The sequence below is a fragment of the Truncatella angustata genome (assembly GCF_020726525.1).
Source record: "Truncatella angustata strain MPI-SDFR-AT-0073 chromosome Unknown BKA67scaffold_1, whole genome shotgun sequence".
Taxonomy (NCBI): Eukaryota; Fungi; Ascomycota; class Sordariomycetes; order Amphisphaeriales; family Sporocadaceae; genus Truncatella; species Truncatella angustata.
The window spans coordinates 5,469,649-5,481,864 of NW_025763381.1; the positions used below are offsets into that span (position 1 = coordinate 5,469,649).

At 50.3% G+C, this 12,216-nt stretch overlaps 5 protein-coding genes across 5 annotated transcripts; 2 read left to right on the forward strand and 3 right to left on the reverse strand.

The window, feature by feature from the left end:
* Positions 1-52: 52 nt before the first annotated feature.
* On the reverse strand, positions 53-1,712 carry BKA67DRAFT_653724 (cytochrome P450; the record flags this gene model as incomplete). The annotated part of the gene is made up of 2 exons (XM_046106425.1): positions 53-1,463; positions 1,579-1,712. 2 exons carry the CDS (start codon positions 1,710-1,712, stop codon positions 53-55), a joined length of 1,545 nt encoding a protein of 514 aa, XP_045964681.1.
* A 1,976-nt stretch (positions 1,713-3,688) lies between these two features.
* BKA67DRAFT_653725 (6-phosphogluconate dehydrogenase) lies at positions 3,689-4,734 on the forward strand (the record flags this gene model as incomplete). Its single annotated transcript, XM_046106426.1, has 2 exons — positions 3,689-3,804; positions 3,873-4,734. The coding sequence occupies 2 exons, from the start codon at positions 3,689-3,691 to the stop codon at positions 4,732-4,734; spliced, it is 978 nt and encodes a 325-aa protein (XP_045964682.1).
* A 1,274-nt stretch (positions 4,735-6,008) lies between these two features.
* BKA67DRAFT_530647 (calreticulin family protein) lies at positions 6,009-7,885 on the reverse strand (the record flags this gene model as incomplete). The annotated part of the gene is made up of 3 exons (XM_046099272.1): positions 6,009-7,297; positions 7,358-7,637; positions 7,751-7,885. 3 exons carry the CDS (start codon positions 7,883-7,885, stop codon positions 6,009-6,011), a joined length of 1,704 nt encoding a protein of 567 aa, XP_045964683.1.
* A 1,590-nt stretch (positions 7,886-9,475) lies between these two features.
* On the forward strand, positions 9,476-10,444 carry BKA67DRAFT_653727 (methylthioribulose-1-phosphate dehydratase; the record flags this gene model as incomplete). The annotated part of the gene is made up of 3 exons (XM_046106427.1): positions 9,476-9,639; positions 9,777-10,289; positions 10,348-10,444. 3 exons carry the CDS (start codon positions 9,476-9,478, stop codon positions 10,442-10,444), a joined length of 774 nt encoding a protein of 257 aa, XP_045964684.1.
* A 187-nt stretch (positions 10,445-10,631) lies between these two features.
* BKA67DRAFT_530649 (uncharacterized protein) lies at positions 10,632-11,336 on the reverse strand (the record flags this gene model as incomplete). Its single annotated transcript, XM_046099273.1, has 2 exons — positions 10,632-11,083; positions 11,153-11,336. 2 exons carry the CDS (start codon positions 11,334-11,336, stop codon positions 10,632-10,634), a joined length of 636 nt encoding a protein of 211 aa, XP_045964685.1.
* Positions 11,337-12,216: the final 880 nt, after the last annotated feature.

The window sequence follows — 12,216 nt, forward strand, 5'->3', positions numbered from 1 at the left end:
AAAGAATCAACAAATAATTTTCTAAGCTGTAAACTTGGCCGTGGCCAGATTACTACCATCCCTCGACAACCTTTGCGTACACGTACATTCCCTTGGCGGGTCTCGCAGTCACGCCTCCTTTGATCTGAACATTCCGTTCGTCGTGCTCCTCTTTGTTGTATAGCTCGAATTCGAGCCTCCCGACCCAAGACGCCAACAGACACGCGAACTCTGCTTTGGCAAAGGCCTGTCCAATACAGCTTCTTGGTCCGTGGAGAAAGGTCATGTAGGCGTAGTTGCTCGAGGCTCCACCGCTAGCCGCCGATTTGTCGGCCGCGTCCTTCGCCATCCACCGGTCCGGGTTGAACTCCCCTGCATCAGGTCCCCAGAGGTCCTGGTCAAAGTTGATCGCAGCAGCGGCGAGAATGATACGGGTGCCCTTGGGTACGCGGTGTCCCATGATACTCGTGTCCACGGCAGTCTCGCGGAGTGTCATGGGCACCGGAGGGTAGTAGCGCAGGACTTCGTTGCAAACCGCGTTGAGATAAGGCAGGTGATCGATCTGCACGCTAGTAACATCTTGATCTGTGTCCGGTGATGGAAGATTCTCCCTAATCTCCTGACGCAGTCGCGTCTGCACGTCTGGGTATCTGGAAAGCATGTACACTGCCCATGTCATCGCCGATGCTGTCGTCTCGTGCCCGGCAGCGAGGAAGGTCATCATCTGGTTCACGAGGTCCTCATCCGTGAAACCGCCGGACTCGATGGCGACGGAGAGGATGTCGACCTCGGTAGGCTCTTTCCTAGCAAGCCTTTGCCTCTTCTGCACGATGAGATCCCTGCAGACAGTTTTGATCACCTTCGCCGCTTGGCCGATGTCATTGTTGCGCTTCACTGGCAGGCTCCTCACAAACCATGTTGGTAAGAACTGACCCAATAGTCCCAAAAGCTGAGCCTGCTTAGTCGGCTGGAATACTGTTCGATAGGTCTCGTTGACCTCATTGTTCGGGTCTTCGATTGCCTTGAAATCATTGCCCATTCCAGCAATTCCGATGATGTCCAGGGTTGCCCGGGACGCCCAATTTCCGACCTCGATAACACTGGTGTTCTTACGGTCAACAAGAGCCTTCTCGGTGTCCTGGGCGCCAGTTTGTTTGCGGGCGTCTGCCAAGATGTCTGCGGTCATCGCCTGGACTGCTTTCCGACTGAGCTGCCAGAATACCGGATACAGATCCTTGACATGTCTAAAAGCAAAAGCAGGCAGCAGATTGCGGCGCTGTACTTTGTGCTCGTCACCTTCTGCGACGAGAACACCAACCCCCAAGATTCGGCCGAGAAAACTCTTGACCTCCGCGGGCTTCTCGAAGTCGTAGTTGCGATGGACCAGGACTTCAGCGAGCGCCTTTGCTCCAACAATCAGTAGGCGCTCGCCGTTAAAGGCTCCGAGATAGCGTATGACGCCGTCATTGGGTAAAGTACGAATCCTAGAGACATGTCAGATCTTCGCATTTTTTTCTTCTTCTTTGTCTTCTTTCATTCTTGCGAACCCTCGGCCCCCCCCCCCCCCCCTCCGAAAAAAAAAAAAGGTAAGAAACTTACCACTCCCGCATCGGATATCCTGTTGGCATATCGCGAATCTTTTTGAACTGGCCCATGAACATGGAACCGCCTTCCGGCTCTGGGAACTGCCCGCGAAGGGGGAGAAGAACTTGGGATACAGCAAGACCTTCCATGCTACGAACGCAATGCCTTGCAATGACCACAGACCGAAAAGGATGCCAATAAATTTGAAAATCGTCCACGAATCCTGACGCGACACAATTAGATATGTCGTAACGAACGACGCGAGCACGGCAGCTCGCCACGAGAATATTGCCATCTCTAGTATGAAAATCACTCGAAAGCTCTGAATGTTTGAAGTGGAAATAGACGTGTGTGGAAGTTGACCTCAAGTCTACTCGAGTATTTGAAGGTGCAGTCCGGATAGTTTGCGAAAGGTTGTTCTCTTCAGCGGTTCGGGGCTGAACAGCAACATGCGACGGTCTGAGTCGGACAGTTTCAGAAATCGTTCCGGTGTACAAGGGGGCTCATTCAGTAAGTATTGAGGTTTCCCTGTGGCTATCACGGCACAGACACTCGCTTTGTTTCCAGGCTCCCGTTTTGCTTCGTCTTCACTCCATCAATACAGAGAAAGAGTTGGTTGGTCTGGTGGATCTCACATGCAGCTGACGGAGATTCTAACCTAGGGAACTGCCCGTTGATGATGCTCCTATTACACAGCCGTTTTTCTTTTTTGGCACTTATGCTCCAGCGGCGCCGTTTGTTCTTAAAACACATTAGTTTGCAAAATTCAGGCGAAACCCGAAATCCGAATCTCGCGCGCATCATCACTTTGAGTAACGCCATGCGAGCCCGAGTGTGATTTCAAATCTCAACTAGCTTTTTTGCATGGTTATACTCAAGGACGACATGTCCGTAGTGGACAATCCATCCAAGCCTACGTTATGACGCTGTAAGCAAGATCGATGAGGGCATTCTAGTTGTCCCAGCCCGGTGGAGTCGGGGGTTGCTAAAGAACTCCGTGCAGGGGGTGCACCATCAAGCGGAAATATACATAGGCACTAACGAGACCAGTGCCAAATCTGGCGTGGCTCCGACTACTATGTGCGGTTCCATATTGCCTCAGAGAAGCCGAGTTTGAGGGGTTTCAGTCACCAAACACAGATTACTATGGTATAGCAACGCAAAGTCATGCGAGCTGGTGTCTCTTATTCTCAGTATCAGCGAGAGCACTATGCGATTGGAGTTTTGCAGTGCCCCATCATCTACGCACTTGTGCCCTTGGTTTCTCGACATTTTGATCGAATACCAGACACATAATATGTAGAATCGGGTTGCGGCGCACTGAATCATCCCGCAGGCTGAGGGTAGTGCATGCCGCTATATTAGATGCAACGTTCGGAAACATACTTTTTTTGATGCTCAGGAGATTCGAGAGGGCCACAGCAGGAGTTCGGCTGGACTTTTGAGTGGCCTGTTCCAGAGGCAATCGTCTCATCGAGTCCAAACACGATGGGGTATTCACGGCAAACAAACCGCATGTTTCCACAACCACTTGGTGTGTATACTCTTTCAGAGGTAATTTATGTTGCACAAGCATCACAGGGCATGCATGCAATCACTTATAATGTCGATCTTGTACCAACAGACTGCTTTGTCTACTTTGTCACGTTTCCAGAACTACTCATTTCGTCATTCTTGACATGAAGCAGCTCCTTCCGCGCAGTACATAATCAAGATGAAAATAGTAGTTAAAGTAGTTGGAATGAATTACTTCACGTAAGTCCGTACCTCAGAGTAAGTCAGAGGTAGCAGGTTGTTCAGTTATAAATAACATAACGGATCTTATAAAACTAATACTAGTCTAACTCATAAACATCGTACATTATATAGAAGTCAGATTTCGGATTGATCTGGAGTATGCATTTCTTGGCCTCGTCGCATCGCCCCATTGGCTCCGATTATGAGGCAATTCGCTGACCACCAGGAATGGATCTAGGTTAGTCTAGACCAGGGTTGTCCGCAACTTCAACAACTTACACTCTGGACTATAAACTCACCAGGAATCCGGCCTTGTCAAGAGGCACTAGGGCATTATATTTTATCGCAAATTTGTCAAGCTCAGTGCTGTTGACAGGTCAAACACAACATGTCGATCGCAGCAACTAAGATCGGCATTCTGTCAATTGGTGACATGGGAATGGGAATTGCGAAGCTGCTCAGCGCGCACGGCTTCTCGGTAGCAACAAGCGGCAAAGGCCGGAGGTGAGTTTCCGTACGTCTCGCTTCACGTGAACTACATGTATTCACGCTTGGTTTCTCCGCGTGTCCAGCAACGATACGATCGAGCGCGCAAAGGGCGCAAATGTCGAGGTGCTCAAGTCCGACGTCGAGCTGACGGACGCCTGCGCCGTCATCCTCTCGGTGGTCCCACCACGTGACGCGACCGCGACCGCAGAGCGCATCATCGATGCGCTGGTCGGCGCTACGTCTAGGGTCCAAGAGCCTCTCTACTTCGCGGACCTCAACGCGGTCGCACCATCCACGAGCCGCACCATCGCCGCGCTAATCGAGAAGTCGCGCGCGCCGATCCGGTTCGTGGACGGAGCTATCATCGGCAGTCCGCCTTCTTTGAAGGAGCGATTAGAGGCAGAGAACGGTGATGCGGAATGGAGCAGGCCTAGTGTCCCAACCTCGGGACCACACAAGTTGTCGGATATTCCAGATTTTGGACAGAAGCTGTTTTCGACTCTCAACATGCGTCATATTTCTGATGACATCGGTGCGGCGAGCGGCCTCAAGATGTGTTTCGCTAGCACAACAAAAGGTTTTACCTCCATCGCGATCCAGTCATTTACCACGGCACATCGTTTAGGGGTCCTAGATGAGTTGAGACAGGAACTGGAACGTGTGTCACCCGCCTCACTCAAAACGGCCGAAAAAGGCGTCGTTGGCATGGCACCCAAGGCATACCGATGGGTTAGGGAGATGGAGGAGATTGCACTCACTTTTGAAGAAGACGGGGGCTTCAGCCAGGACACTTTTAGAGGCGCGGCCAAAGTGTACAGGGCGGTCGCCGAGGAATCAGAGTTGGGCAAGGAGAAAATTGGCAAGAGGAAACGAGGTACAACAGTCGAAGATATGGCAGCGGCGATGGCTGAAGGCATGGACAAGCGAAAGAAGAAGGACGTGTGATGAGTTTTAGCTCAGACCAGCGTGGACAAAATTTGCTGACCACAAGGGCTGCTGGAATGTTATTGGGAGGTACAACAGTGCCGACTAAAGCCTTAGCCCCGATACAAGATATTGGCTGATGAATGTTGTATTTAATTAGCCATGAATTGTATTATATAATATAGGATATTTCAAGATCTAATGTCTAGCACATAACTGTAATTGTAGATAGGCAGTGAAGCTGGAAGACGATGACCAGGTCTAGTTGAACTGACGTAGAATGCCGCAACTTAGCACAAGCTTGCTGCCTCCCGAAGAGATGAATGTGGAAGAAAGGTCTAAAGACGTACCACCGCTAAAGACCTTGAAGCAAAAGAAAACAAAGGCAATCTATGTTTTCGCCAAAAGCTCAGGCAATACCCGCAAGGTTCGCACCAGGGGCTAAATTCTTGAGGGGCCAGTCCCAAGAACTATACACGTCTGCGAAAATTGTCTTTCCCAAAACCTCACCGCATTAGAACTTTTACAGGACAACAAGGACGAGCCCTTACCACTGAACCAAGGTGGTTCAGATCCGTTCGTCAAAAACAAATCGATTCTTCTAACTTTAAAGTACCATTTACACTAGGTACCTGAACCAGCATATTTATAATAGTAAAAGTCTACCTGCGTAAATGACTATCCAGAAGCTACGACACAAATTTTCAGTTAACTGAGTTAACAAACATGATCAAAACACGCGAACATACCAAATTTTTAAACATGAGTATATCTAATACTCGAAATTTAGATGGCCTTTAGTTGAGACGGCCCCTTGTATGCAATTACAACACTTAACAGGCTGCTTGGAATGGCAAACAAATAAGCAATTTAACGTTGGCAGTGAATCACCGTTGGATATCATGAGGGACTACCGAGGAGCTTACATACAACTAGCTATTATTAGGGCACCATAATGGCTTGGTCGATACAGCTGACTATGGCAATAATAAGATAGAAAGTAATGGGCAAGCACAAAGCAGACAGATAGATCAAACGAGCTTCCAGCACTGAGAAGACTACTAGATTTAAAACTTCACAGAGCTTGTTGAAATTATTCTGATCTTGACAATTTTATTTGGTTCTGCCTAGAGTACACCAGTGCCATGCAAACAATACATAACTGCCTGAAAGGAAATCAAAACGTCATATTAATAGCATTTGCGTTCGCGTTTATACCAAGCCACCGATACTGTGCAGGACTGGTAACTGCAATGCCACGCTATAGTCTTACTTTTTCCACCGTGTGATTTCATCTATGACTGGCTGCGAGTAGTACGCTTGTTGACATCGGCCTTGATATTCTCAGCACCAGTGGCAACGGCCTCAGCAGCCTTGTCCTTGGCATCCTTGGCCTTCTCCTTGGAGTCACTGACAGCCTTCTTGACGGCCGGGGGAGCAGAGCCGCCCAGGGCAAAGACACCGACAAGAGCAGCAATGGTGACGATGAGACCGCCGATAGCAGTGGGAACCTCGGGAACGAATTTGATAGCCTGGATGGGGTCGGACTTGGCAATGGTGAGGAAGAGGTCGAGCTTCTCCTTGACGTAGGTGACAGGGTCTTCAGTGAAGACGAGGTCGGAAGGAGACTTGGGCTTGTCCTCAGCCTTGGGCTTATCGGCAAGCTCAAGAAGTTGCTCCTGGGGATGCTTCTCGGCGAAAGTCTCCTCGGCAAGCTTGTTGGCATCCTCGACTGAGTGACCAATGTAGATGTTGTCGAAGAGGATGTTGTTCTGCATCGTCCAGAGTTCGAAACCAATGGCACCGATAGGCTCAAAGTTGGCAGGGGTCTTGTCCTCAAAGTAGTCGGGGTTCTTGATCTTGCGGGGGGCCCAGACTCCCTTGTAGGCGGGGTTATCAATGTAAGGTGCGGTCCACTTGCCCTTGTAGTCGGGGTTCTTCTTCAGGGGCTTTGTCCAGAGTCCACAGCCAGAGGCATCAGAGCACTTGGGGTTGGGAACGGTGGGGGGGATCCAGTCACCATCCTCCTCATCATCCCAGTCCTCAGGCTTCTGAGCCTCAGGGTCGGGGACAGTAAGAGGCTCATCCTCGAGCCAGTCCTCGGGCTTGGTAGCCTCCTCATCGACAATCTCGAAAGCAGCATCCTCGTCCCAGTCCTCGGGCTTCTTGGCCTCAGGGTCAGCGATGCGGGACTCGTCCACCCAGTCCTCAGGCTTGGAGTCCTTGGGGTCGTCGATTTCCTTTTCGGGGTTGACCGAGGGCAGGAAGTCCTCGAGAAGGGAGCCGGTCTTGACCTGCTCGTTGTTCTGCTTGATAACATAGGTGTTGTTGGGGTGGACAATGAGAGTGTAGAGCTCAGTAGTCTTGACGATTCTAGCGGTGGGAGGGCTGCTGAGGTGCTTCTCCTCGTACTCGCCCGTCTTGGGGTTCTTGTGGTTGAAAATGAAGTGAACCTTGTTTGTGTGTCCACACTTGTCAGGGCCGAACATGATGACGTAGGGAGAGCTGTTGGAGAACTCCTCTGCGTGGAGGGCCTTGTTGTCGCGAAGGAGCTTCATGTAAGCACCACCGCACTCGAGACCGTCTATGGCGGAATTAGATTAGCTGCTGGTATGCTTTGTGGCAAGACAAGATTTGTACTTACTCTGAAGCTTGACCTCGTATTGAACAACCAAGTCCTTGCCCTTGGGGTTGATGGCCTTGGGGAACTTGGCGGAAATGGCGTGGTGAGCGGCAGGGTTCTTGACGACGAGACCTTTGTCGCCCTCAATACCCTTGTAGACAGTGGGCTCCTCAACAGCCCACTCGCCGACGTATGCCCATTCCTCATCGTTGTTGGAGTCCTTCTTGGCGTGGGAAGGCTTCCATCGAGTCTCCCAGTCGTCGGTGAACTGCTCGAGGAAGGGGGCCTTGAGGGTGGTAGGCTAATGGAGAGGAAAAGGGTCAGCTTGTTAATTCTTTGCAAGGCAGACATTACAGACAATGTGCCACAAATGTTACACAAGAGTCTAGGGCGGGGTTCCCAGCCGAGACTTACGGTGAAAGTAGGCAGGTTCGCCGCGACAGACGTCGCGGACTCGGCAGCGGAAGAGCTGGAGCTCTCATCTGCAGCCCAGGCACCGCTGGCCAAGGCAGCAGCAGCCCATGCGATGGTGGCCTGGGTAAACTTCATTGTGAATGGAGGACGGCGAATGGGGAAAACCGATGTGCGACGAGATGACAGTCGGCGACGGAAGCAGGAAGCTGTATGCTAATGAAAGATAGCTAGCCTGCAGGATGGACTGGAGGTACGTGATCGCCGATGATTAGCTATCGAGTCGATGAGGTGATGATGGATGAGTGATGTTGAGAAGGTATGAGTGCTCCCAGAGCTTGAGTGAGGGAAAGTAAAATTCCCGGAGAAGTCTGGGGGGAAGTGAATCAGATATGTGAGTAAGGTGCATGAATTTATCTTTTAGCAGGTAACTTATGTGAGCGTAAAGTGAACATGGAGCTGCGTTAAAACGTGTCCTTTTTTTCCCACGGACATGGAAGCTGCCATTGTCGGAGACACCTGCCGCAGTTGCTTCGACGAGCTTCGGCAACGCCTGATTGGCTGAATTGGCTGGGACCCTGGACAATCTGGGCTTTGAAGCTGGTGCGGGGCCTTCTCATGGGGGGCAGCTCGTCCGCTAAAACAGTTCGGTGTCCACTTCAAAGGCAAGTGCCCGAGTGCTTCGCTGTGCTGTGCTGTGCGGTACAGTTGGCATGTTTGTTTGTTTGTTCACCAAGCAAACTTGAATGGCTTACCTTGCCTGGGTTAGGTGATCGTCTCGTCTCGTGTGATGGTCCTCATGTCGGTATGGAACACAGAAGCGATTTTGAGCTGTCCAAGATTTATTCCATACCTGAGGAGCATAAAAGTCGCCGAGCAACATCCAAGTGTACTGCTAGTCTAGAGGATTACTCAGAAAAGTTGGTGAGCGTAATGTAATTCAGAACGCTGCCAGGACGGATCATTCAAGTGTCAAGCGCGGAACGCCCATAGAGTTTATGCGAACCTCGAGCATCTGCAAGCATACCGGCTGTAAGCTTCAATTGACCCATTACTGTTCACTTTCAAGAGATATTTATGCAGAAGGATCGCGCCCAAATTCACTCAGAAGTGTCCCTCCCCATGGATATCAAGAACCAAGACAAAACTGATGGTCATTTCTATCCCTCTCGCTTGGTAATGTGCTGAGTTAACAGACATCCGTGGTTGGCAGTTTTGGCCAGATGGATATAACCAAGTCAGTGTTCGATTTACTATCAAACGCTGGGTCACGCCGTTTCGAGTCATCGTCAACACGGATAAGCACGTACATAGCAAGATGTGATAAACTGTGGCCTCTGATGCTCACTATATCAAGCAGATAAGTGGCTCTTGCAGGAGACGCCATATGCACATCATGTGGATCCCAAATCGCAAAACAAAAATTTAATTGCAACCTGATTCCAAAGATCAACCGCAAGCGAATCGCAGCTCATGCCGAGTTACTTGCATTTAGCCTCATCAGCTCCTTTAGACCTTTCCTTCCTCATTCATCTCTTCGGGAGTCAGCAAGCTTATCCACCTCCCACCGGGAGTCTTACCGCCAAAGACCACCTGTCTCATCCACAACCGTACTGTTGCTCCCCGCGCCATTGCCAAGTCCTGGAAAATCGAGAGACTCTCTTGCGCCCCGACACCCTGGTTACGCTAGCCACTCAGCTTTGTGCCGCCCTCTGCCAACTACTAACCATGGCTTCGAACGAGACAAACGAAGAGGAGGTCAACACCAATGACCAACTCGTCATATCCGAGGATCAGAATCATCCAGCCAACCTCATCCCTTCTCTATGTGCCAAGTTCTGGACATTGGGCTGGGTCACAGGCACTGGGGGAGGTGCATCGATTCGTGATGAGTAAGGACTCGACATTTTCCTGACTCTCTACCAATAATATGCCGGGGGCGCATTTGTTTTCTTTTGAACCCCCATTTTATACATGTCTATATTGTTTGATAACAAACTGCGCCACGAAATACTTACACCATGTCTAGTGATCTGGTATACATCGCCCCATCTGGAGTGCAAAAGGAGCTCCTGAAGCCCCGGGATCTATACGTTTTGGAGTTATCCAAGCAGACGGATCTCAAGAACCGGGTTTACCTGCGCTCCCCGCCTGGCGGCAAGCCATCTCAGTGCACTCCGCTCTTCCTGGCCGCTTTCACCAAACGCAACGCCGGATGCTGCATTCACACACACTCGCACTGGGCAGTCTTGGTGACTCTGATCCTCGAGACTCGAGGCCCGGGTCAAGACAAGATGTTCGAGATTAACAACATCGAGCAGATCAAGGGTTTTGGGCGGGGTTTCCAGAAGTCCGGAAACTTGGACTACCATGATACTTTGCGCATACCAGTCATCGAGAACACTTCTCACGAAGAGGATCTCACCGAGTTCCTCGAGGCGGCAATGGAAAAGTACCCAGATACATATGCGGTACTCGTTCGCAGACACGGTGTTTACGTTTGGGGAGACAATGTTCGCAAAGCCAAGACCATGTGTGAGAGGTAGGATATCCCCAATCGGCCCAATTGCAATAGCAAGATACGATGTTGACAAATTTAGTCTTGACTACCTGTTCCAATTAGCAGTGGAGATGAAACAGCTCGGTCTGCCCTGGATCAGCAACGTCGAGAAAGTAATCACATCTTCCGGAAGGTAACGATCAGGAATAAATGAGAAATTTGGTATCAATTACTTCTTCCACATGTCATTACCGATACAACCAGGTGTCTAATATGCCCGAGAGTATTCTTCTGCGCCGCGTAGATGCTCAAGTCATACCATGCAATATGCTTTTCATACATTATTCCCATTATATTCCTTGCCCGAGTAATACTAGTCCAACACTATAGAGCAAGGACGGCGGCAAAAGCACCAAGGAGACCGACAACCGAGCTCCCAGGTCGGAAGACAACGTCGCCGGCACTTCCAGATGACGACGAGGGGGCAGCGGTTCCAGTAGCTGAGCCAGAGGATGACCCATGAGTAATGGTGCTTGCCACAGTCGTCGCGAATGTGGAGCCACCGCTGGTAATAGTTGTCGCCACAGAAGTGGTGCTGACACTACCACTGCTTCCGGAGCCAGTGGCACCAGTTCCAGTAGTGGTGCCAACAGAGCTGGGGAAGTAGTATTTGTTGACGCAGTCCTGCAAACAAGCAGCGTAAGCTTCCGTTTCGGCCTGTGTTCCGTTGCCCTGAACGCAGGCATTGCTGCACTCATTCGTCTTGTTCACCGCGCTCTCGTCAGGGCTGGGAACATTGATGCATTGAGCTTGACAGTCGACATCACCGGCCTCGCCTGTAATAGTATGTGAGCTCGTGTGATTCCGTCAAGTTGGGCTAGATAGCAGATTGGGAAGTCACTCACACTTGCCAAGGCAAGCAAGGACAGCGGCCTGTGCTGAGTCGGTAGCTTGCACGCTGGAGGCAGTGGAGGTACCGGTGCTCGCAACCGTTGTGCTGGCTTCAGTAGTGGTGGTAGAGTCGGTGGTGGTCTGCGCGCTGGCGGCGAGGGCGAGAACGCCGGTGACGATGAACGAAGTAAAACGCATTTTGGAGTAAATATTATAATAATCTATTTTATGATAGTGAAGATGAACAACGAAAGTGTCGAAAGATGAGTATTGACTTGTAACGAGGGTATTTCAGTCAGGTTTCAGGGAAAAGAGACGGAAGTAATAGAATGTCCAAGGAAATCACAAAGCCTAGCAACAGGAGAAGGTTTCGATTAAATAGGATTACCAGAGACGGAAGAGTCTCTATTCGGGTCTGCATACCAAGCTGCCCACTAACGGCGGCGTGCCCCTGGGGAAGCCCTGTCTCTGCCTTCGTCATTTTAGCCAGGATTCGCAGCGTTAGGCTGCAGGAGAAAAGGAAAAAATTATGAAATATAAAACAGAGTCCTACCTTTGGCTGGTCAAGCTGGACAGACTAGAATGATGCCAAGGTCTCAGCAGGCCAGACTCCTTGTGTCTCCCCACATTTCGGCTCAGCGCTTTCAATGCACCCGCGATACAATCCCTGCATACGCACCGCCTTTGGAACCTGCCGAGATTCCCCTAATGATTATTAGTCGACCCACGGCTCCGATTAAAATTATATACGAGCTTTTCCCTTTCACTGTTCACTTGGCGCCTGATCGTCGTTCTATCCTAGGCATTAACTGACCAAATCTAATGGAATACATAACTCTACATAAAAGATTTTGTGGACGTCCCAAGTTCAGGAGGTCTGAGTAGAGTGGAAAGCCGTGCCTGATGAATGTAATTTCAACTTTCTCTGATCTTAGTCTAACTAGGAGGAAAAAAACAACGTTTAAAAGAGGCGCTATTCCGTGTGCATGTGGGGAAGCTACAAGATGCTTAAAGATCGACTAGTGATCTCAAAACTTTAGGGGCTTCCCTAGCTCATCCCGCTGTCCAAACTACACAC